Source organism: Dipodomys ordii, unplaced genomic scaffold, assembly GCF_000151885.1.
Source record: "Dipodomys ordii isolate 6190 unplaced genomic scaffold, Dord_2.0 Scaffold11, whole genome shotgun sequence".
Classification (NCBI taxonomy): domain Eukaryota; kingdom Metazoa; phylum Chordata; class Mammalia; order Rodentia; family Heteromyidae; genus Dipodomys; species Dipodomys ordii.
The window spans coordinates 3,616,472-3,639,257 of record NW_012267227.1 but is presented as its reverse complement, the minus strand read 5'-3'; the positions used below and the strand labels follow the sequence as shown (position 1 = coordinate 3,639,257).

General features: G+C 40.6%; 1 protein-coding gene across 1 annotated transcript in view; it reads right to left on the bottom strand.

Annotated features, from left to right (window-relative positions):
* Herc1 (HECT and RLD domain containing E3 ubiquitin protein ligase family member 1) overlaps positions 1-22,786 on the bottom strand; it is a 176,802-nt gene that overhangs the window by 6,914 nt on the left and 147,102 nt on the right. The window contains exons 56-75 of the mRNA XM_013009926.1: positions 22,003-22,202; positions 21,690-21,795; positions 19,629-19,775; positions 18,721-18,822; positions 17,273-17,446; positions 15,371-15,664; positions 13,242-13,307; positions 12,961-13,086; positions 12,123-12,261; positions 10,154-10,335; positions 9,211-9,366; positions 8,343-8,465; positions 6,710-6,812; positions 4,852-5,021; positions 4,180-4,318; positions 2,873-3,042; positions 1,964-2,133; positions 1,534-1,699; positions 630-706; positions 338-518 (exon numbers count right to left, since the gene is read on the bottom strand). Of these exons, the coding sequence (XP_012865380.1) occupies positions 338-518; positions 630-706; positions 1,534-1,699; positions 1,964-2,133; positions 2,873-3,042; positions 4,180-4,318; positions 4,852-5,021; positions 6,710-6,812; positions 8,343-8,465; positions 9,211-9,366; positions 10,154-10,335; positions 12,123-12,261; positions 12,961-13,086; positions 13,242-13,307; positions 15,371-15,664; positions 17,273-17,446; positions 18,721-18,822; positions 19,629-19,775; positions 21,690-21,795; positions 22,003-22,202 (2,991 nt within the window). The remainder of the gene's footprint in view (positions 1-337; positions 519-629; positions 707-1,533; positions 1,700-1,963; positions 2,134-2,872; positions 3,043-4,179; positions 4,319-4,851; positions 5,022-6,709; positions 6,813-8,342; positions 8,466-9,210; positions 9,367-10,153; positions 10,336-12,122; positions 12,262-12,960; positions 13,087-13,241; positions 13,308-15,370; positions 15,665-17,272; positions 17,447-18,720; positions 18,823-19,628; positions 19,776-21,689; positions 21,796-22,002; positions 22,203-22,786) is intronic.

Here is a 22,786-nt window from a genome sequence, read left to right as displayed (position 1 = left end):
AAAAAAAAAAAAAAAGATTTCACTATGTAGCTCAGGCTGGCCTCAAATTCATAAGCTTTCTGCCTCTGCCTCCCAAGTGCTGAGATTCTATATAGGTGGTTGCCATCATACCCAATTATATTTTGTATTGTTTTAGAAGGAAGTACAAATTGGCAGGTAATGGTGTATTAATCCTTAGGTTATCTGCTCCAGAATGTCCTAGATCCTGATTATTAATATAAGGCTACAAAGCGGGATTTTGTAGACATAAGGGATAATAAAAGATTATACAAACAGCTCTGTAACCTGATAGTATAATATTAGGCTTTTAAAATGAATTATGGTACAGAAAATTCACTAAGGGATGACTGTATGAGCCTTCACAAGCAGAAAATAAGTCAGGTTGTATAATCAAGTCTGAGTTTTCAGTCTCCTCCTCTGTGTTAGCACTGAACTGGTCCCATGATAAATCCTGAGTCATGATGGAAGTGTCCATGTCCACACCTCTGCAGGGAGAGCTGTCAGTGTTTTTCACGTTCCTTCAATGTGATAATGTAGGTGAAGCATTCAGCACAGGGCCTGGCACAGCACTCAATACATATGGATTATTACATATTAGGCATTCAATAAACCCTTGCTGACTGTCTTACCTGTCCCTGTTGTAACCCACTTCTGCAGTAGCATTAGGAGAGGGAATAAGAAGGTCAACTATGCCGGTTTCAAGTTCCTGTAGAAAAATGTAAGATATCTTGTAGAGAAATGACAAATAGATCAAGAAGACAAATCAGTTAAAGACTACACAAAAAGATAGTATTTAGTGTCACTAAATATTGTACTTAGTTTTTGTAGTTTCAATTAGAAAAACTCTCCATGTGGAAATCTCTTGCAGTATGAAGAATCAGGATAGCAAGGCCTGTCCAGCAAGGACTTGTGATATCTGACCGCGGGGTGTGGTAAAATTTCAAACTGACTTGATAAATGACAGACTCCTCCAGTCACAGGGGTATTCAGAAAAATCCTGATATAAGGCAAAGTTGGAAGGGACGAAGCTGATCTGGAAATGAAGCTGCCAGTGAGACTTTTAAAATTAGAACTGGCCTAAACTTTTGTGTATGTTGTGGTACTGGGGTTTGAATTTAGGGTTTTGCACTTGGTAGGCAGGTGCTTTAATACTTGAGCCACGCCCCCCAATCTACTTCCCCTGGAGCCTGGCAGGCTCACTGGAACAAATGAGAACCATGGGTGGCCCTGGATTTGTCCACTGGATGAATACCTATGAGTCATTGCTAGCTTCTTTTGCCAATATATAGCCTAACAGATGGCAATGACTCACTAGTAGATGGCAAAGTACTAATATTTGTGTGCTAAGGTATTTTTACAGTGTATTTCCTAATCCCTCATTATATTCACCTATACAGTACTAACAGCCTAATTTTATGAGGCTAACAAATAATCCTTGCCACATTTATAAATACACGTCTGATCGAGGGATTGCTAGCAACAGATAACAGGACCACTAAGTAAGAGCTCAACAGGGACCCTGCTTTGACATACCTGGCACATCTCTGTAATGGTGTCATCAAACACTCCTCCGGCATCATCAGCCCCTTCTCCCACAAGCTTAACCTTCCAGGCTCGGGAAGGCAGACGGAGGTCTGACGCATTCAGCTTAACCACTTGTCTCGCTATCTGAACAAAGATGGGCTTACACTTCCGTCCTCTTTAAAAGAAAAAGAGACAGAAGGAAATGAAATGCAGTCACAAAGATGCCCTTGCATCAGTGAATGAATAGGATGGCTGATTACAGCCAATTACTGTGCTGGTCCATGCGAACCCTCCCAGGAGTCAGTACGTATTAACTTAGGTGCTAAGTACTATAACTATCCTTTAGATGCAGGAAGCTGAAGCTCACAGTGATGGGTTAGTAGTAACATTCATCTGAAAATAATTCCAGCTAGTTAGTGAAGCACAGACATATGCCAACCTGGTTGAGATTCTCTTTACAGTAATTTGAGGTCCGTAGTTTTTTCCTTGAACCATGGTTTTTCCTATGGAGCGCACCATCGGGAGGGTGTAGACTCTTGGAGCTAACAAAGACCGCAGCTGTCCCTGTACGATGCCCCAAGTTCCAGCATTATAATGAGATGTGCTGTTCTGTAACAGAAATGGTAATCGTACAAGGCTCAGAAGACAGCACCGTTCTCACTTCAGAACAGAAATTCTTTCTGAAATATACTTTAGGAGCACATATACTTGGGTATTAGTAATTACTAGTAATTTTAAAGAACTATTTTCTGATAAATGTATGATTATGATTTATAAAAAGTTCAAAAATACAGGAAAGTGCATACATGTAGGCACATACGAAATCATCCTCAATTCTCCCAGACAGAGGCAGATAGATTTACATGGACTGTCTCAGATAGATTTTCATAACAGACATAACATAAAGCACTATGTATGGTCCTCATAACACTGTGTGTATGGTGTGTGTGCACAGGCACGTGTGTGGGTGTGCAGGGCACCCAACCGAGGGTGTCACACATTCTAGGCAAACACTCTATACCACTAGGCCACACTCCAGCTATTAGATCTTAGTAGCACATATTTGACTTCACAGAAAATACCTAATATGTCAGCCATTTATATTTCCTCAAGTTTTAGATAAAACAAAACAGAAGAAAGAGCATTTTCTGTCCAGCAGCATGAGCATCAATATCCAGTCTGTCCCTAAACCAGCAACGATGGGATTACCGCCGCTGGCTTTGCTGCTTCTCTCAGTTCAAAGAGTAAAGGAAGTACTGGCCAGGGGAGAATTTTCCAAAGGTCAAGAGAGAGGCCTTGAGACCATGAGCACACATCAACACAGACTGCGCACCACTCGGGATGTTACCTGATTGTTGGGACTGAGATTCAGCAGCCTCCAGGATGAGTACATGAGGTCAGAGAAGTGGTAGAGCAGCCGGAGCCTGGCCCGCACAGTGTGAACGCTCACCTCCCTCAGTGCCCCATACTGGGGAGGCACAGTGTCAGGCAGGCCCAGCTGCAGGGGCACCGACACACCTGCCCAGAAGCAAACATGCATGTGTAAAGGAAAGATATTGCTTTCATTTCTAGTTTTTTTTTTTTCCTGTGTGTGCTGGTTTTGGGGCTTGAACTCAGGGCCTGGGTGCTGTCCCTGAGCTTCTTTTTGTTTAAGGCTAGTGCCAGATACTGGGCCATAGCTCTACTTTCAGTATTTTCTGCATATTTTATTAGAGATAAGAGTCTCATGGACTTTCCTGCCCGGGCTGGCTTTGATTTGAGATCCTCAGATCTCAGCCTCCTGAATAGCTGGGATTACAGGCATGAGCCGCTGGCATCCAGCTTTTCCAGTATTTTGAAAACTTCTAACACTAAAATGATGATATAACAGACACTTGTTCCCACCAGCTAAATTCTGTACTTGATTTATTGCTGTATTTGCTTTTTCACACATATATCTATTCCTCTATCCAAAATTCATCCTTTTTTTAATGCATTTGGGGTGTTGGTTTTTAAAACTTAAAAAAATATATCATGATGGAAACCATCTTTTTTCACTTAATTGTGTTTTCCTTTAACAGTGAGATTTACATAGTTCAAAGAGAAAAGGAAGAAGGCAAGGAGGCTGGGAGAGAGGAAGGAAGAAGGAAGGTCTTTTTTAAAATGTAACTATAAGAATTCCATAAAAAAAATAAAGCAAATACCAAATTCTAGAAACAGCTCACTAGTCCTGTTACATACACATTGGGGTTAAGTGGCAGCAACTGGATTTGCTGATGAGCCAGTACAGAGACATCACTTTGTAAGGGGTTAACTGGTATAAGGAGTTGAACAATTCATTTGGCCTTCATTCTAACAGAGAGCCTTTGCCACTTCCTTGCGAATACATATACATATATATAGAGAGAGAGAAAGAGAGAGAGAAAGAGAGAGAGAGAGAGAGACTTAAGTAGCTGCTCTGAAATGATTTGTTCCTTGCTCAAGAAAGGAAAAGTGATACTCTGTCTTCTTCAGGAGCTGCAGAGAGAGACTACTGCTACATAAAGAAGTTCCTGAAGTGGTACAGGCTTGGTGGTGTGTGTGGGAAGGCGGGTGGTTTTAGACTGAGCTAGATGCAGCCTTGACTACAGTTGGGCATCGCTTGAAGGGCAGGAGCACGGACATTCTGTCCCTCACCCGGTGCTCTTGGTGGAACGGGCGGCGCTGTCCACGCGGCACTGTGGCAGCGCCCAGCTGAGATCTGCCGAATGTTTTTCCCTTGCAGAACGGTTACCAGGGTCGGTTCTCGAACGTGGTTGGTGTGGCCTAGGCCAAGCTAAGATAAGGAACAAATACTCAGATTCAATTAGCCAGAGAAAGAGAAGAAAACAGATGATGAAATGTGTTAACATCTGGACCAAACACTATAATGGTCCTTATAGCTCAGAGTATCTTTTGAAAAGTTAAGGGCAACAAAGCCATTCTAAATCTTGAAAGATTAAATTTAGCCGAATATCTCTGTGGATTCCTTCTCTGGGAAGGGAACAAGTTCTTGGAAAGTTAAAATAGAATAAATAAAAAGTTATAGGCATGAGCCACTGACACCTTACTATTGTTAAAACTTACTATTGTTAAAAGACTTCTTGGGTTATAATTAAATAAGAAAGATGCATAACTGGACTCAAGCAATGAGTCCTTAAGTCCATAAGTCCATGAGTACATAATAAAGTAAGATGCCTGCAACATAGAGGTAGTTAGAGTTTCCTAGCTTAAAAAAAAAAAAAAAGAATTTCCTTGCTTACTGCTTTCCTAAATAAGGAGTACAGTCAGCTTTCTAGAATATGAGAAAGCACCAAGCAAGGTATTTACCTGCCCTTCTGAATTGCTCCCCCAGGCATATACATCTCCAGTGGATGCCAGAGCAAGTGTGTGCTCAGCTCCAACCGCCACATCTTCAATGACCACGCCAGCCAGGACAGGGATTTGCTGTGGTCGATTATGATTGCGGGCACGCCCTTCAGGCAGGCCTATCAAGCGGTCTGAAGAAATAGTAGAGGAAGTGTTATGGACAGCACAGTCCAATAGCTCTTCTCACCACTCACTTACTGTTCTAAGGTAGAACAACAATGACATACAGAGCCCAATGGAACAAAAGCAGCTATCCCAGTGAGATACACCAGATTTTAAGTAAATAAAAACTCTGAAGTTGTTTCTTTACAAAATGTCAATCTTCTTGGACATAAAAAAATTACATCTAAAATCAGTGGTTTATTTAAAATCCTGAAACTCCTTAATATCTTTGTATTTGAAAGGACTGGCACATAGTTCAAAAAGGCCTCCAAGTTTCTTGATTTCTTAAAAAAAAAGATTCCATTCAATGTGTGGTGTTCTCCAATTTCCATCTAAACTCTATCTGCTCTGCAGAAGCTGTAGAAAGTGACAAGTCCCCACTTTACGCCCACTTGGCATGGCAACCTCTTGCTACCTCACTTCCACCTGCATGACAGCACTGAAGCTGCCTGCCAAAGCCATGAAATGTTGCTTGCTGCAACAGCTGCTTCTCAAGCTCCCTTCCATGGGAACCCCATCTACCCTTCTGATAACGTGACCTGAGCTCCTCCTTCCCCGTAGAGACTCCCCATTACCTTGGCACACCACTACCTCTCTTCAACACTTCTTTCAGAGCCAACTTTCCTGTGCTCATCTGCCTTTGCTTATATTTTCCAGGGTTCTACATTTTTTTCATTCTGTATTCTCTAAGTTTCACCTAGATCTTATGAATAAAGCTTTTCCCTAACCACTATGTTCCAAACTTAATTTCTATAACCAATCTCTGCAGTTCCAGATCCAAATTCTCAAAAGCTTGCTAGGTATTTCCTGGGACAGAAGGTCCCATTCAACATGACTGGTATAATTGGATATAAAATGGTTCCAAAAGCTCAAGTGTTGAAGGCCTGGCCCCCAGCTAGTGGTACTTTATAGATATGATTGGGTCTTGAGAATACTAACCTTCCTAATCGACAGATAAATCTACTGATGAGTTCATAGGTGAATAGACTACTAAGAGGTGGCTGCATTAAGTAGGACATTGGGAATATCTCTGAGGGACATATGGTATTCCTGGCCCTTTCCCACTGCTCTCTGCCTCCTGCCTATCACAAGTTGAGCAGCTTTGTTACACTACACCCTTCCCCCATGATCAATGCTATTTCATGATTAATGCTATTTCACCATGGCTCAGACTGTTAACCTCAAAAACTCTGAGCCAAAATAATCCTTTCCCTTGTTGAGTTGTTGATGTTAGCAATGAAAAACTAACACAATGGTTAAGATCTTTCCCATCTCCCCATAAGCCAGGTCATTCCTCAATCAGTGTCATCAAGATTCTTCCCAAACTACAAACTTCAGTTATGATTTACTTCTTCCTCACACCTGCCTCTCTCCCAATTCAGTCACTACAGCTTGGCAAAGAAATAGAAAGGAGGAGGGGAAGGTCTTGCGGGGATTCTTCTAGCAAGAATAACTCTGTGACATGAGACTGGGAGGGGAGTTTGTCCTTAAAACAAAGTTCATGAAATAGAAGTAGAAAGTATTAAGTAAGTGAATATCATAATAGCTACTCATTACCCAGGGAAAAAAATAACCAGGTTCAGAACTTTCTATACAATTGGAAGACAAATGTGTCTATAACACACAGAAAAGCAATAGAATCTGGGCAACACCCTACCTTGACCAAAGGTGTACACATGGCCATCCTTGGTCAAAGCAACGGAAAACTGAGTTCCACAGGCAACCTTCTTTATTCCAATTCCACAAAGGACATCAACCTTCTGCAATGTAAAAGTGTGCATTTGAAGAAGAAAACAGTAATATTTGAGTTTGCTAACTGGCATGTACAAGCTCAAATACTATCTCCACTTATCTATTCCACTCAAAGTCACACTCCTAGGTGTTTTATTCTCCTACGCTTCTGTGAAACTACTTGAGTTCAGGGGAGGCAGTGTGCATGGCTGGGCAGTCTGGCTAACATTCCCAGGACCCCATGACACGGAGTGATTCCTCTGGGCCAACAAAACAAAGTGTATGTGCAATCTTTTTCATTTTGTGTGCTGGTCCTGGGGCTGTATTCAGGGCCTAGGTGCTGCCTTTGAGCTTTTTTTCTCAAGACTAGCACTCTACCACTTCAGCCACAGCTCCATTTCTGGGTTTTATGGTTGTTACTTGGAGATAAGAGTCTCATGGACTTTCCTGCTCTGACTGGCTTCAAACCACGATCCTAACATCTCAGCCTCCTGAACAGCTAGTACAGGAGTGAGCCACTGGTGCTTGGCATGTCTATAATCTTTTAAAGAACAGTGTAAGACTATGTAAAGCCAGGGATGCTGCTTTCCTACCTTTCTGTATCCTAGGTGAATACATACTGCTATCAAGATGTCAGACTATATAATGCAACCTATTATTTTGTATGATTAGTATATTCTAAAAGAAAGATGTTACAGACTAAATATGATGATGAATCTGAAGTGGAATACAATTTGAATATTTGTAAATCAGGTTGCTTATTAAATGTCAAGAAAACCCACAAAAGGAGAATGGGATAAAAAGTCTTCTGTGAATTAATAGCTTCTAATTTGTGTTTGCTTTAAATTTTTAATATTGTTTTGAAAAAGGAGATACATAATTCAGTGGTACTATGGTAAAATAGCATCTGCAAGCAGAGGGTTATAAAAGATTGTCCATGGTTCCTTCCATAAAGACACCCTGGAGACATGCTGTAACTATTGCTGTCCTACATTAGATGTTTGTACAGAATTTGGCTGTCTACAGAGACAAAGGCCTTGTCCTTAGACGAGTTTTACATTCAGTACAGATATTAATGGTTTATTAAAAAAAAACAACAAAATCTATGCTGGGCACAGGTGGTGCATGCTTATAATCCTAGTTACTCAGGAGGCGGAGATCTGAGGATCATAGTTAAAAATCTGAGCAGGAAAGTCCATGAGACTATTATCTTCCTCCAACTAACCGCCAAAAAAGCCAGAAGTGGAGCTGTGGCTCAAGTGGTAAAGTGCTACCCTTGAGTAAAAAAAAAGCTCAGAGACAGTGCCCAGGCCCTGAGTTCAAGCCCTAGGATTGGTGCACATGTGCGCACACACACATATACACCATGCACACACACACAAACACATACAATAAACATCTAGAATGCTGGACATTCAAGAGTAAGCAGAAGCTTTCAAACTTCATTATAAATCACCAAAAATATTAGTGGCAAATTATTTCCAACTAAGAAGAGACACAAACATAGGTAAAAACTATTTTTTGTTGTATAAAAGCCAAAATTAAAGGTAGGAACTGACCTGAGGGGAAGATTTGGCTGTGGAATTTCCTAAGCCTAGTTTGCCGTAATCTCCATCTCCAAAAGCCCATACCATGGAACCATCTGCAGATACTGCCAAAGTGTGGTTTAACCCACAGGCCACCTGCAGGAATCAGAGTATTCAGTAAGATGAATCAAGATCAAAAGTACATAACACTTTCTGGGACTCCTTTACTCTAGTTCATTGAAAAACTTGGCTTTAGTATCTCAAGCTTCACCACCTACTACAAATGTTAGCCAAAATGGCTCAACTAAAAATGACCCTTAATGTCTACATAGTCTTCAAACATGGTCTTCAAAGTAAAATCATCTACATATCTGTGGCTAGCAATTAACATTACAAGATAGGAAAAAATATAAACAACTCAAAAACATTCATTTATACCAGAGGCTTCCCAGCACTACTTCAGGAAACATAAACATCTCACCCACTGTCGAGAGACATTCACAGTAGCATATGGGGCACAACTGCCACCAAGAGCAGCAGCAACTACCCGTGTCCCTGCAATTCAGCCATCTAGCTCAAGGCTGCCAGAGAGGAGCCACAGAAATTCACACTGTTTCAAGGTTTTGTAATGAGTTGTATTAGCACTTTATGGGGTGTGTGTTGTAATAATACTAGCATCCTGAAAATAAGGTATTATTTTTTGCTTATTGTATAAACAAACCTAAAACATGAATTTTCAAATTGGAAAAAAGTCACAAAAGGTTATCAACTAAGTGGAGTAAAATATACAAAAAGGTTAAGTATAATTGGTGATCCTAGTCTTCCTGAAAGAAGTGTAAGTACACAGAGAAGAAGTAAGAAATTCTGATCAATGAGAACATTATATTGACTTATTCCATGCCTGTCCAATCTGATATCCCTCCAGCGCAGTCACTCTCTCTGGAAGTTTTTTGTTCGAGGTGTTTCCAAGACCCAGACGGCCATAGTCACCATTTCCAAAAGTAAACAGTTTGCCATCGGAAGTTACCACTGCAGAGTGCTTGAAGCCGCATGACATCTAGGACAGAATCAAGAAGAAAAAAAGATTGTAAGAAGAGGGGACACTAAGAAAGAAAGAAGTCAGTCACGTCTGGTCACTGATGTAACAGTAAGCTTCACCAACAAATCAAGACCAGTATTTTCCTTCCTATTTTTACTTCCTTCCTTCTTTGCCTTCCTTTCATTTTAAAGCTGAAATAACTAGTCTGAAATAACTGACAGAGAGAGAAAAGCAGAACTCCTTCAAGGGAGGAGTCTTAGAAACACTGGCTCTCTTGCTCCTCTAGATCCGAGTTACCTCACCAGCCTCAGGAAAAAACAAACTAACCAGAATCCATTTGAATAGCCATCACTACTCTTTAGCTGTGTTCAGCTGACTTAGACTACAGAAGATAATGAATGGGGACATTCTTCAGACACTCTAGGGTCTCTGCCATCTTATGTTATTTAAGATCACTGACTGGTGATTTTGAGGTAAATGCATGTGCAACTCAATTTCTGTAACAAACAAGAATAAAATCAATGCCTTCCTTTTGTTTGTGTATCAAAAACCAAACCTTAAGATAGGACCTAGTCCACTGATCTTTCTTCCATGGAAGAATCCCGACTTGGACAACCAAGTGGCTCAGGAAATAGAAGTTCATTCTAATACCAAAGCCCATTCAAACTTCTGATGAGCTCTGTACAACCATGCTTGTGGAACCTATTTTTTTTAATCACTAGTTCCTGTTGACTAAATTTAAGAATTCTATTTAACAACTAGTATATTTACATTCAAGGGCAAACTTATCCATGTCCTGCCTGACCTGCACCACTTCTTCTCCTTGTAAGGCCTCGATCTGCCTGGGTCGCCGCTGCCTATCGCTGTTCCCATGGCCAAGTTTGCCATAGTCGCCGTCTCCCCAGCTAAAGACTTCACCACTTTCTGTCAGGGCCATCGAGTGCCCATCAGAACCACAGGAAGTCACCAGCTGGGTCACCACAAAGCCTGGAGTGGAGCAAAAACACAAGTGTTAAATGGATGCTCAAACTTCTCTGTTTACTTACAGTTATTATAGAATGCCCTCAGAATCAAAAAGCACCAAAATGATGCTATAGAACTAAAGAAATGTCCTTTTTTCTTTTTTGTTGGTTGTGGGGCTTGAACTCTGGGCCTTGGCACTGTTCCTGAGCTCTTCAGCTCAAGGCAAGCACTCTACCACTGGAGCCACAGTGCCACTTCTGGTTTTCTAGTGGCTTACTGGAGATAAGAGTCTCACGGACTTTCCTGCCCAGGCTGGCTTTGAACTGTGATCCTCAGAATCTCAGCCTCCTGAGTAGCTAGGATTATAGGCATGAGCCACCAGCGCCTGGCAAGAAATATCCTTAATTTACATTCAAATTTGGCAAGATTAGGATGACAGGAAAGAGGAGAGAACGGCAGAAGTTACAGGCACTAAGGACGTGCTCTTAAGATTCCTCTAAATGGATCATCTCACTTCTGATCTAACGCACAGAATCCAGGAGGCACAAACAAAGGCCCAGTTTTCCAACTGCAGAAACAGAGGCACAAGAGGTCTAGTAGTTTGTGCAAGGTCCCAGAGCCAGGGACCAAAAGCAGCAGATGCAAATCCAGGCCATGTTCCCTTCCCCAACCCCTTCTGCTGCAATTCTCCCAGATCACCAGGAAAGAACCCAGAATTTCCCAGAAATCTTTCTGAACTCATTGTTATCAGTAAGGTTTTGTGTGTGAGTGTGTGTGTATGTGTTGATACTGGTACTTGAACTCAGGACCTTGCACTCTTACTCAGCCTTTTCATTCACAGCTGGCATTCTATTACTTTCTTTAGAGATTCCTCTGTGAGGCTGTGGAATCAGGGAGAGCTGACTTAGAGAACAAGCCAGTGGCTTCTCCAGAGGCATTCCTTCTCTCAGCCACACAGAACTCTGCCAGAGATACCCTTCAGTTATTTTCATATGAATGGATTTTTAACGTTAGTGAAGTAATGCACGGCTGCTATTGCTATTAATAGTTGCCTAATTATACTCTCACAATTTTAAAGAACTTGTTTACAATCTGCAGTGGGTCTCAAAGCCAATTATTTATATAATCACTGAATTCCTGTTATAAATAACTTGCAAAATAATATAGTTTAAAATATGGAAATTAAGGCTATACCCATGCCTGAGATTCAAATGGAAGTGAAAACCTCTATAGCTTCATCTAACAAAGTCTGAAAGGGCTCCAGTATAAGGTGGCTTAAGCTTATAATCTAGCTACTTGGGAGGTAGAGATTAGGAGATAGCCATTTACAAGACTCCATCTTGACCACTGAGAGTAGTGGCACATGCCTGTCATCCCGGCTCTGGGGGATGACTAGTACAGTGGTGTGTACTTGTCATCCTACTGACACAGGGAAACAACAAATGGGAAGACTGCAATACAGGCCAGTCAAGAGCACAAAGCACAAAGTGAGACTCTATCTCAGAAAAATAAATTCATAAAGGGCTTATGGAATGACTCAAGTGGTAAGTGCTTGCTGGGCAAGTGTGAGGCCCTGAGTTAAAAACAAACAAACAAACAAACAATAAAAAACTGGGGGTGGGAAGGTGGCTCAGTGGTAGAGCGCTAGCCTTGAGCTGAAGAGCTGAGGGACAGCGTCCAGGCCCAGAGTTCAGGCCCCACCACCAGACCCCCCAAAAAAAAGAAAAAAAAAGAAGAGAGTTCTTATATAAACAAACATTCCTACAACAGGTCATAGTTTCTAACCAATTGTTAATTAAGGACAATTTTACCTTGTAAGGCTGAAATAACTGTCAGCACATGAAGGTCATCTGAGTTTCCTTGTCCCAATCTGCCATAACTTCCTTCCCCACAAGCCAACACTGTACCATTGGCCTGGATGACAAAGGTACAATTCTGACCACATATAACCTAGTATAAAAACACATAATTAAAAATATATCCTTTATCATACAGCTTTAACATGCAAGCATTTGGAATGATCCCATGTTAACAAAAGATATCTTTATCCATTTTTTTTTATCCTTTTAACTAATGGGGAAAGGTTGATATAATTATGATTTTCCTATAACCCTTGATTACTATAAACTGCTTAAGTAAGACACATGTGAGGTCCATCTGACCAAGATAATTAGGAACTATGAGATTTTTGCCTACTGCGCAGAGTTAAAACAATAACAACCACAAAAGAGATAAAAGGAGAGAGGGAAAAGGGTAATAGGGAAATAGTAAAAACTGGCCTAGGGCTGGAATATAGCTCAGCTGGAAAGTACTTGCCTAACAAGTACAACATCCTGGGTTTGATCCCCAGTACCAAAAAAGAAAAGACACACACACACACACACACACACACACACACACACACGCACGCACGCACGCACGCACGCGCCTAGAAAGAGACAGACACTAGAGGGACACATATAAGAAATTAGAGCAATTAATTGTGGGCAGCTAAAGTAGAGAAGAGAAAGCAGCAGCCTCCACCGCGTCTTTCTTTAAAGATTCCTCATAATAGACTGAAATGAGCAAACTTTATCCCGTGTTACTGCCAGTAAAGGAGTTGTAACACTCAATTCCCAAGTTTTCTCCATGTCTGACCCTGTTAGGTACCTGTTGGGCCTGTGAGAATGAGGGGGCTGCAGCAGGTACCATCACATTTCTTCCAGCTTCTGCCAGCTGCCCATGCCTGCCAGCACCCCACAGGTAGACATCACACTTTCCTCCCAGGTGCCAGTCCTAGAAAAAATACAATCACAGAAGTTACTCATTTTTTAAAAAACCATGTACTGAATACCAGTGTGTGCCAGCTTCTATGGAAGGCATGGAGACGCTGGTGTTTCCCATAAAGATTGACTGAGAACCACCATACAGGTCGCCCCGTCTTTGTTTACCTCAGGTCTGGAAGTTGCCCAGGACATAATTTGTTCATCCATGCCATTAATCCATTTGCTGTTATCCTGTAATAAAGGGCACACATCATGATCAATCCTGCTGACCAAGGATTTATCTGTTCTTAAACTAACAACAAATCCTCCTTTCCATGACAAGTCAAGACATGATCTCACTGTGTTGCCCAGGATGGCCTCACTCAATTCTTAGCTCAAGACATTCTCCAAATAGCTGGGACTACAGCCACATGCCAACACATCCACTAAGGTTAGTTTGATAATCACATCAAAGTGGATTTTATGTATTGCTGATACTTATTTTTTCGTTTAATTTTTTAAATGTTATAAAGGCGACATACTGAGGTGTTATGGTTACAGAAGTCAGGTAAAAAATACATTTCTTTTGGACAATTTTACCCCTTCCTTTGTTCTTTCAATACATTTACTTATTTTTTATTTATTGTCAGTTGTGGAGCCTGAACTCTGGGCCTGGGTGCTGTCCCTCAGCTCTTCAGCTCAAGGCTAGCACTCTACCACTTGAGCCATAGCACCACTTCTGGATTTTTCTGCTTATATGGTGCTGAGGAATCGAACTCAGGGCTTCATGCATACGAGGCAAGCACTCTACCTCTGAGCCACCTTCCTTGTCCTCAATACTTACTTTTATTATAAATATTTTCACTATCATCATTACCTTGGTGATTAAAAGCTGTAGTTACTAAGCATCCACAGGTGCAAGGAAAGTCACATACATTAGTAACTACTTTCAGGAAATTCCCTGTGTAGAACTGGATAGATGTATCACTAGCTGAATCTCTATTTAAGACTTTACTTCCTGTATCTACAAAATGACAGATAATTTTACTCAACTCCTATCTATTTTTATATGTTCAATTGTTTGTATACATAAACCTTAATTAAAGGGGTTAATCAGGTGTTGGCCTATCTGCACAGGCATTTTACCCTCATCATCGTTTCTACAGTTGCATACTTCCAAATAGAACAACAACAAAATAGCACTGTGTACACCACTGTAATGCCAGGTACTTTAAAGGTAGATGTAGGTAGGGTGTGGCTCAAGGCCAGTCTAACCAAAGTCAGTATGAAGTATGAAGCTGTATCTGAAAAAAAAACTGAAAGCAAAAATTGGGCCTATGACTAAAGTGGTAGAAGTATAAGGCTTTGAGTTCAATCCTGAGTACAATAAATAAGTAAAAGCTAATTTGAAGGCTCTGGCTCTTCCCTATTCTTATTTGATGCTGATAAAAGGTATAATTAAAGTGCTAAGTAAGGAATATGCCAAGCAGTTCACACCTGTAATCCTAACTATTTTAAGAGGCTGAGAATGGGAGGATTACAGTTCAAGGCTACCCGGGGCAGGAAAGTTCACAAGAGCCCTTTTCAACTCATAGCTGGGTACAGTGGTGCATTCCTGTCATCCTAGAATCATGGGAAGCCAAGACTGGGAGGATCACAGTTTGAGGTCAGTCCTTGGTTCCAGGAGACTGTCTCAATGGAAGATGAGTATGGTAGCATGTGCATGTCATCCCAGCTACAATGCTAAGTCTAAAATAGGATGACTGTAATCCAAGCACATGCCTGGACCATATTGCAAAAACAAATGCAAAGGGGTAGGTGGAATGGCTTAGCAGCGAAATGCTGCCTCATACTTCATAGGAAGTATGAGGCTCTCAGTTCAGATCCCAGTATTACCAAAACCAAAAAAAACTGCTAAGTAAATCAGAATGTATATGAGGCTGTCTCCCAAGTTGACTAGGAGAGACTACTAATATCTATCTAGGTATACATATTAACATAGTTGATCTATATAGATAGATATCTAGATGTATATTTATATCAGGCATTAACAAGCATCTGTGGATACACACACAAAAGCAGAAATATGGGACTATGCCACCTAGAGCCAGCAGGCTCTCATACACTCAATCTGTCACCACAGAAGCCTGCCATCAGGACTGGAAACAGCCATCTGAAAGAATAATATTTTTAATTTGTCTGAGGGCAGTCTTCTAGCTGAAGTTAGCAAAGCCTTATGAAGGGTTAGCGAATGCCAAACACTGATGACACAAGCTCAGCTGATAATAATAATAATAATAGCAAGTCACATTTACCATCAGAAACGCTAGTTCATCCTCTGGAACAGGCTCTAGATCTGGAACTGTAAAAGATTCTGGAAACTGTGCTCCATTGGTCAGGGCTTCAGCAGCTTTAATAGTGGTTGAGAAGCATTCTAACCAGGCCCACTCATTTGGATTCCAGGCTGCAGGGTCAGGGAGGCAGTTCTGGTGATGGGGTGGCACTGGGGGGCTACACAACAGCTGATCCAGATGAAGACCCACAGCAAGGGAAGCCAGACATTGCATGTAGGGGCTGTGGACGAGCTGGTCACCGCAAACCACATGAGGCTGAGAGAAAATTCAACATGTCATGTTAAAGGGCCAGCACCAAAGATTCCTAATTTAACCATATTCTTGTTTACTATGTGTTAACCTTTTGGCTTCTAAATCATTTTAAATTCACAGAATTACCAGGACAATACAGGGAATTCCTACATACTCTTCACTCAGTTTCCTGCAATGTTAACAGCTTAAATAATCATGAAACATCTATCAAAACCAAGAAACTAATGCTGGTATAATACTAACTAAACCATAGAACTTTTACTTTGTTTGCCTTCAATGCCCTTTTCAGTACCAAGATCCAAGACAGGATACCCCATTTAATATGTATTGGTTATGTTTTTTCCCAATTTAAAAACAAAACAAAAGCTGGGCACTGGTGGCTCAGGCCCGTAATCCTAGCCACTCAGGAGGCTGAGATTTGAGGATCACAGTTCCAGCCAGCCCAGGCAATAAAGTCCATGAGACACATCTCTAATCAGCTACCAAAAAACTAAAGTGGAGCTGTGGCTCAAAGTGGTAGAGCAATAGCCTTGAGCCCAAAAACTCAGGGACAGCACCGAGACTCTGAGTTCAAGCCCTATGAGCAAAGGGGTAGGTTGGCGGTGGGGAGGGGGGGAAGGGGTTTGAACAAACCAAACCAAATATAACTAAATTACAAAGATCTGCCCTGCCCCTTCTCATATTTCTTCCTTTACCAAGAAAATCCTTATAGCCATCCAAGGAAAATGTTTCCTTCTTTATGGTCTGCTCTAGTCCTGGCAAGCAAATAGGCTGATGAGTACAGAAAATAGCTGGTTTTATTAATGTAGCATGTCAAAAAATGGACGCAACCCAAAGAGCAAAGGGACACTCTGACTGAGGGCTGGCATACAGGTTACTTGAGGGTCACTGCTGGACAACAGGCCCAGATTCCACAATTCCTCAACCTAGCATTTAATGATGCTTCTTGGTTCAACCTTAGCTGTTCTATTAAACTTTCCATGAAGATTCACCTGGCCAACTGGAGAAAAGGTACATTCTGTTATCATATCCATCACCACTCCCAACTTTGAACACAAAACCATGCAGAATCAGACACATGGTCAGAAAAGAGAGGCTCATACTCCAAAGGCACTGGTATTTTAAGAGGTTTTACAGTGAATAACTAATCTGAAAAAGAATGATATGAAACCAGGCACTGGTGGCTCATGCCTACAATTCTAGCTACTCAGGAGGCTGAGCTCTTAAGACTGCAGACTGAAGCCAGCCTGGGCAGGTGATTCTTATCTCCAATAAACTACTCAGAAAAAGCTGGAAGTAGTGTTGTGGCTTAAGTGGTAGAGCACTAGCCTTGAGCCAAAGAAGCTTAAGGACAGCACCCAAGCCCCAAGTTCAAGCCCCAGGATTGGAAAACAAAAACTGAGGAAGGTGGGGGGGGGGGTCTGTTTTTATTTTACTCTGGCAAAAATAGAGTAGGAATAGGCTTAAGGGTTATTGAGCTCCTACTTTAGACACAATTGACTTCATTTAGGTTTGCCCAAATGGCCATACTTATTTTCCCTCGACTCATGCCATTAAAGGGATGAACTGAAATTTCAGATGATCAAGTTTTCCTGGACATCAATCAGTTACCTTTTCATAGGCATACTGCTCCTGAAGCATCATGGGTAGCCGTTCCAGAAATGCTCTCATGCAAGGGGCCATGTTTAATCCCAGAACACCCTGCTGTTTCAGTGCTGTCCTACAGGTTGCTAAAACATGATTGGCAGCAATCCATTCTGCTGTACAATTCACAACCAAAACATCCTGGTCGAAAACAAATCATGCAACATGATAAATGTGTTTAAATAAATAAAAGATAATACTCTGCAATCTAAGAAATTCCTTTTAGTCACTACATTTAATACTTTTGCTTTTAATATATTTTATATCCAAAATATCTATAGAACTTCAACATACCCTAAATCTTGTCTAAGTAAAAACGAGTGGTGGCTCATGCCTGTAATCTTAGGTACTTGGGCAATGAAAATAAAGAGGATTGTAGTTTGAGGTCAGCCCAGAGAAAAAGTTAGCAAGATCACATCCCAACAACTAAACTGGGCATGATGGTTTACATCTGTAATACCAGTTATTCAGGATGCATAGGTAGGAGGATCTCAGTCCTAGGCCAGCGCTGGTCAAAAAAAAAAAAAAGCTGGATGAATGGTTCAAGTAGCAGAATATTAAGTGCAAGGTCCTGAGCTCAAACTCCAGTATGGCAATAATAATAATAATAATGAGAAAACCTATTGAGTTATATTGGCTTTATGTGTAGAATACACACTTAGGGTATGTAGTATGTGTCTCACATAACCACAGGACTGAAGAAAACATCAGTAGAAACTGCAGAACTTCTGAACTCTGAGGCATAGTTTAGTTACACAGGCCACTTCAGCCTCATACACCATAGTTATAATATGAAGCCACCTTCATATGTTACTTTTATAAGGACTGCTCATTTAGATTCATAGCTTATTTTAACATCAGTTAACTGCATAAAATGTAAGCCAGTACAGTCCATTGACTCTTCTCTTTAAGAGGGTGAAACACAAGACTATAGAGGTAAATGGTATCATGGAATTATGTCATGGGTTATGGTGTAGGGAGAAGAATCCAGTAAAATTTTAAAGCACATATATGTTACAGCGCATTAATGTCTCTGAGATGATTATTCTTTTCAGAAAAAATTCTTTTGATATTATTTAGTGCCAATCATGGCAGAGCTGAGTGCCGGTGGCTCAGGCCTGTAATCCTGGCTACTCAGGAGGCTGAGATCTAAGAATCCTGGTTGAAGCCAGCCCCTGGCAGGAAAATCCATGAGATTCTTATCTCCAGTTAACTATCCAAAAGCCAGAAAAAGAGCTATAGCTCAAGTGGCAGAGTGCTAAGCCTGAACAAAAAAGCTCAGGGACAGCACCCAGGTCCTGAGTTTAAGTCCTAGGACTGGCCCTTCCCCCCAAAAAAATCAGGTAGAGGCGCTGGGAAGGTGGCTCAGTGGTGAGAGGCTTACGTCTTATGGGTCAATATAAGTGCAAGTTTACCTTTGACCTATTTGAGCAAGCTGCTACACCGACTTCTGGGATCCACACTGTGGTTTGAATGGCCCCCGAGCCTATCACAACAGTTTGTAAGACAGAGCCATCCTAAAATGAGACACATTTATCAACACTCATCATGACTGAGCCTTTAGGCATCATTTACAGAGAATGCTTATACTTTTTTTTAATGGGAAAGGCTTTTTTTTAGAATTTTTTTTTTCATCTCTTGTTATTGTAAAGGTAATATATAGAGAGGTTATGGTTACATAAGTCAGATAAAGAGTACATTTCTTTTTGAACAATGTCATATAATGTTTATACAGTCACAAAAATATTCTAAAATCTATACTTCAGCTAAATCAACAATGCCAACTGCTTACATACTATTCAATTTTCTGAGGTTTAGCTAACCTCAAACATATTTACTATCAGTAAGAAACTTTAAAGGATAGAATTTTTTCTTTCTCACCAGGCAGAGGATTGTTAAAAGAGCTTCTTCAAGATATTATTCCATAAAATATTCCCCAAATGGGCTAACTCTTATCCTAATATATTTAAGTTAATGTAAAATGTTATTTAACATAAAAATAAAAGCTGTGGCTGGTGGTATGTTGGTAATCATAGCTACTTAGGAGGCTGAGATCTGAAGATCACAGTTTGAAGCCAGCTCGGGTAGGCAAATTTATGAGACTTTTATCTCTAACCACCAAAAAACTGGAAGTGGAGGTATGATTCAAGTGACAGAGCACTAGCCTTTAGTACAAAAGATCAGGGACAGAGCCAGGACTTGAATTTCAAGCCCCAAGACTGGTACACATGCATGTGCGTGTGCGCGTGTGCGCGCGCGCACACACACACACACACACACACACAAACATTAAAATTTAAAAACCCAAAAGCTATGCTCTTACCTTTAAAGACCAAATGTTCATCAGTCCTCCAAGTCCACCAGATACCAGGGCCAACCCATCAGAACTGAAAGCCACAGTCCGGACAGGAGTGATGTGTCCCCGTAGCTGATAAACACATTTGACACCTGCCGATTTCCTATAGCCATCCTGCAATCATTATTTTTAATATATATTAAAACGAGTGATTTATAGGTTCAGGACTTACAAGTAATTTAGAAATTTTGCACTTTAGTAATAAAATGTTGGGTGTTTGTGAAGAGATTCCTTCTCTCATAAAAGTTAGCCAGCTAGTCTGACCAGATAAAATTTTAAAATCTGTTGACTTTCACCCTTTCTGATACGTTACTAAACTTTCTGCTAAAATGGACAGAAATTACTACATTTCAAATTTCCAATATCCCTCAGATACAAACACCTTCGGAAGAAGTAACCGTTATGGTCTTTGAATGAATGACTACTGAGGAACTGCATTGTCATAACCAGAAGGAAGAGGGAGTTTAAGGTCAGGGTGAAAGGGAAGAGGGATAGGAGTGGCCAGCTAGATAACAGGAAGAAAGTAGTGTAAGAAGGCAATCAGAAGCTGGGTGCTGGTGGCTCATGCCTGTAATCCTAGCTATTCAGGAGGCTGAGATCTGAGGATCACAGTTCAAAGCCAGCCCAGGCAAGAAAGTCCATGAGACTCTTATTTCCAATAAACCATTCAGAAAACTGGAAGTGGCGCTATGGCTCAAGTGGTAGCGCGCTAGCCTTGAGCTGAAGAGCTCAGGGACAATGCTCAGGCCCAGAGTTCAGGCCCCAACAACAAAAAAAGAAAAGGCAATGAGAGTGCTACAGATGATCTGCTTTGCTTTGTGGCCCAGGGGGTAAGCCCTGAGAGAAGCCTGTGCACTCACTATATCTTCCTGGCTTCTAGAAGAAGGAAGATTAGATACAATGTTACAGACAGAACCTTCAGTCAATAGAAGAGGAACCTATTTGTATACTCACCAAATACCACTCACTAGTGTTAGGGACTAAAAAGGAAATTTATGTAAAGCTAAAATGTAAAAATTAAACCACTGATATTGGACATTTGTATCACAGACAAAAAGAAGAGCAGTTAAGAGTGCAAAGAAAGTGGTCATTTTCTTAAAGAATTTAAGTCAAGTGTCAATGTCTAAAAAATTGGGAGAGTTCACTTCAAACATTTCTATAATTGGGAGGTTTTACTTCTATAATAATAAATGAGAAGTGAGGCGTGGTGTTTCACACCTGTAATGGCAGCTTTCCAGGAGATAAGAGGATCGTGGTCTAAAATGCCAGCTCAGGCAAAAAAAAAAAGGTGAAACTCTTCCTCAAAAACCAAGTTCAGTATGGTGGTATACTTCTGTAACCTCAGCTGTGTAAAAAAAAAAAAAAATACAAGATACTACCTGAAAAATAAACTATAGCTAGAGACTGGGAGTGAAACTCATGTAGCACAAGGCCTTGGGTTTAAACCCTAGTATTAAAAAAAAAAGAAATTATAGATACTCTATTAATAGGCTCTTAGTTCTAGGAGGTAACAATTAACTCTGTGGCAGCTATGTCCTTTATACAAAACATATGTGCTCCTTAGTTTTTGTTTTTATTTTCGCCTTTACATCTTCTGACTCCCAACTTGACAAACTTGTATTATTTTGTCTAGATAGCTGAGTTAAATGCTTCTTCTTTATAGGTTAAATGAAACTAATAGTAGATACTCGGCAGGGGTGGGGGCGGTGAGGAAGAGTTGTTCCAGTGGTGTGTAGTAAACTAAGACCAGTCCATGGGTACATCAACTCTATTCATCACTCATAATTTTCACCATTCCATGAAAACTAAATGTGTCACCTTCACAAATAAATAATTATGGTCTCTCGGATATATATTAAGTTAAACAAATGAAAGAAAGCACACAAAACAGAACAATTATTTCTATTTTACTAATAGATTTTGCTTTTGGGCTATGGTCACGAGTATAGTAAGAAAAGGGGGAAAACAGGTGTGATGACACAGTCTATTTATGGTTTCATATAAGGTCTTTTCAAACCAGAACTTTACCTGACAACTTGATTCCTGGTCCCACCATCCTTCTGAGCTAGTCATGCTGCTCTGTGAGGCATCTTGTGGAATACGCCAAACACATACTAAGCCACTCTGACAGCCACTTAAAAAAAAAAAAAAGTCACGTAAGGAAATTACATACCAAGCTTCACACAGGCAAACTGCTTTCTATTTCCCTGAAGTAATCTTATTGTATTACATATCTGATAAATAGTAGCTGGCAATAAAGGTCTAATATTACAGAGAAGCCACATTTAATGCCAGGAAGTCTATATAAATATGAAAGTTAAGGCAAAAATTTATAACATACGTAGCCAGCAGTAACTGTAACTTGGATCCTTTTCCAGGCAGGCTGCACCAGGCGATGCCATTTACAATAGATGGATGGCAGAGTGAGTGCAGACAGTGCCAGCATCCTGAAACAGGTCCCCAGAGTTTCACAGTTTCTTCTTTGGCACATGTCATCAGAATATGACCTGTGGGGTCCCATTTCATACTAACAAGAGTATCCTTAAAATGGAAGGGAGAAGGGGAAAAACAAAGTAAGGCTTCCTTCATAAATAAGTATTTTATCTTCACAATAACTTGTACTTCTATAATTCAAATATTTTGAAACAAACATTCCATGTGGATCAGTTATGGCCTGATCATTCCCAATCATTAAATCAACTTACTCTTTAATATAGTCTATATTATGTATATTTATTGCCATCGATGCCTCAAATAGCAATCTGAATGAGTTCTAAAATTCTCACTCTGATGGAGGTATGTTATCTCTCATGTATGTGTATGTTATTAAAGTCATTTTATTGACAGTAATTAGCACAAGGTAAAATACAAGAAACCTTTAAAAATGTACACCTCACACCAAATGAGAAAATACTTATGAAAATCTAGGACATGGCTTGTGTTTATATATGATCACTGCTTTTCTGCTACCTTCTTTTTTTTTTTTGTCAGTTGTGGGGCTTGAACTCTGGGCCTGGGTGGTGTCCCTGAGCTCTTCAGCTCAAGGCTAATGCACTACCATTTGAGCCACAGCTCCACTTTCGGTTTTCTGGTGGTTTATAGGAGATAAGTGTTTCATGGACTTT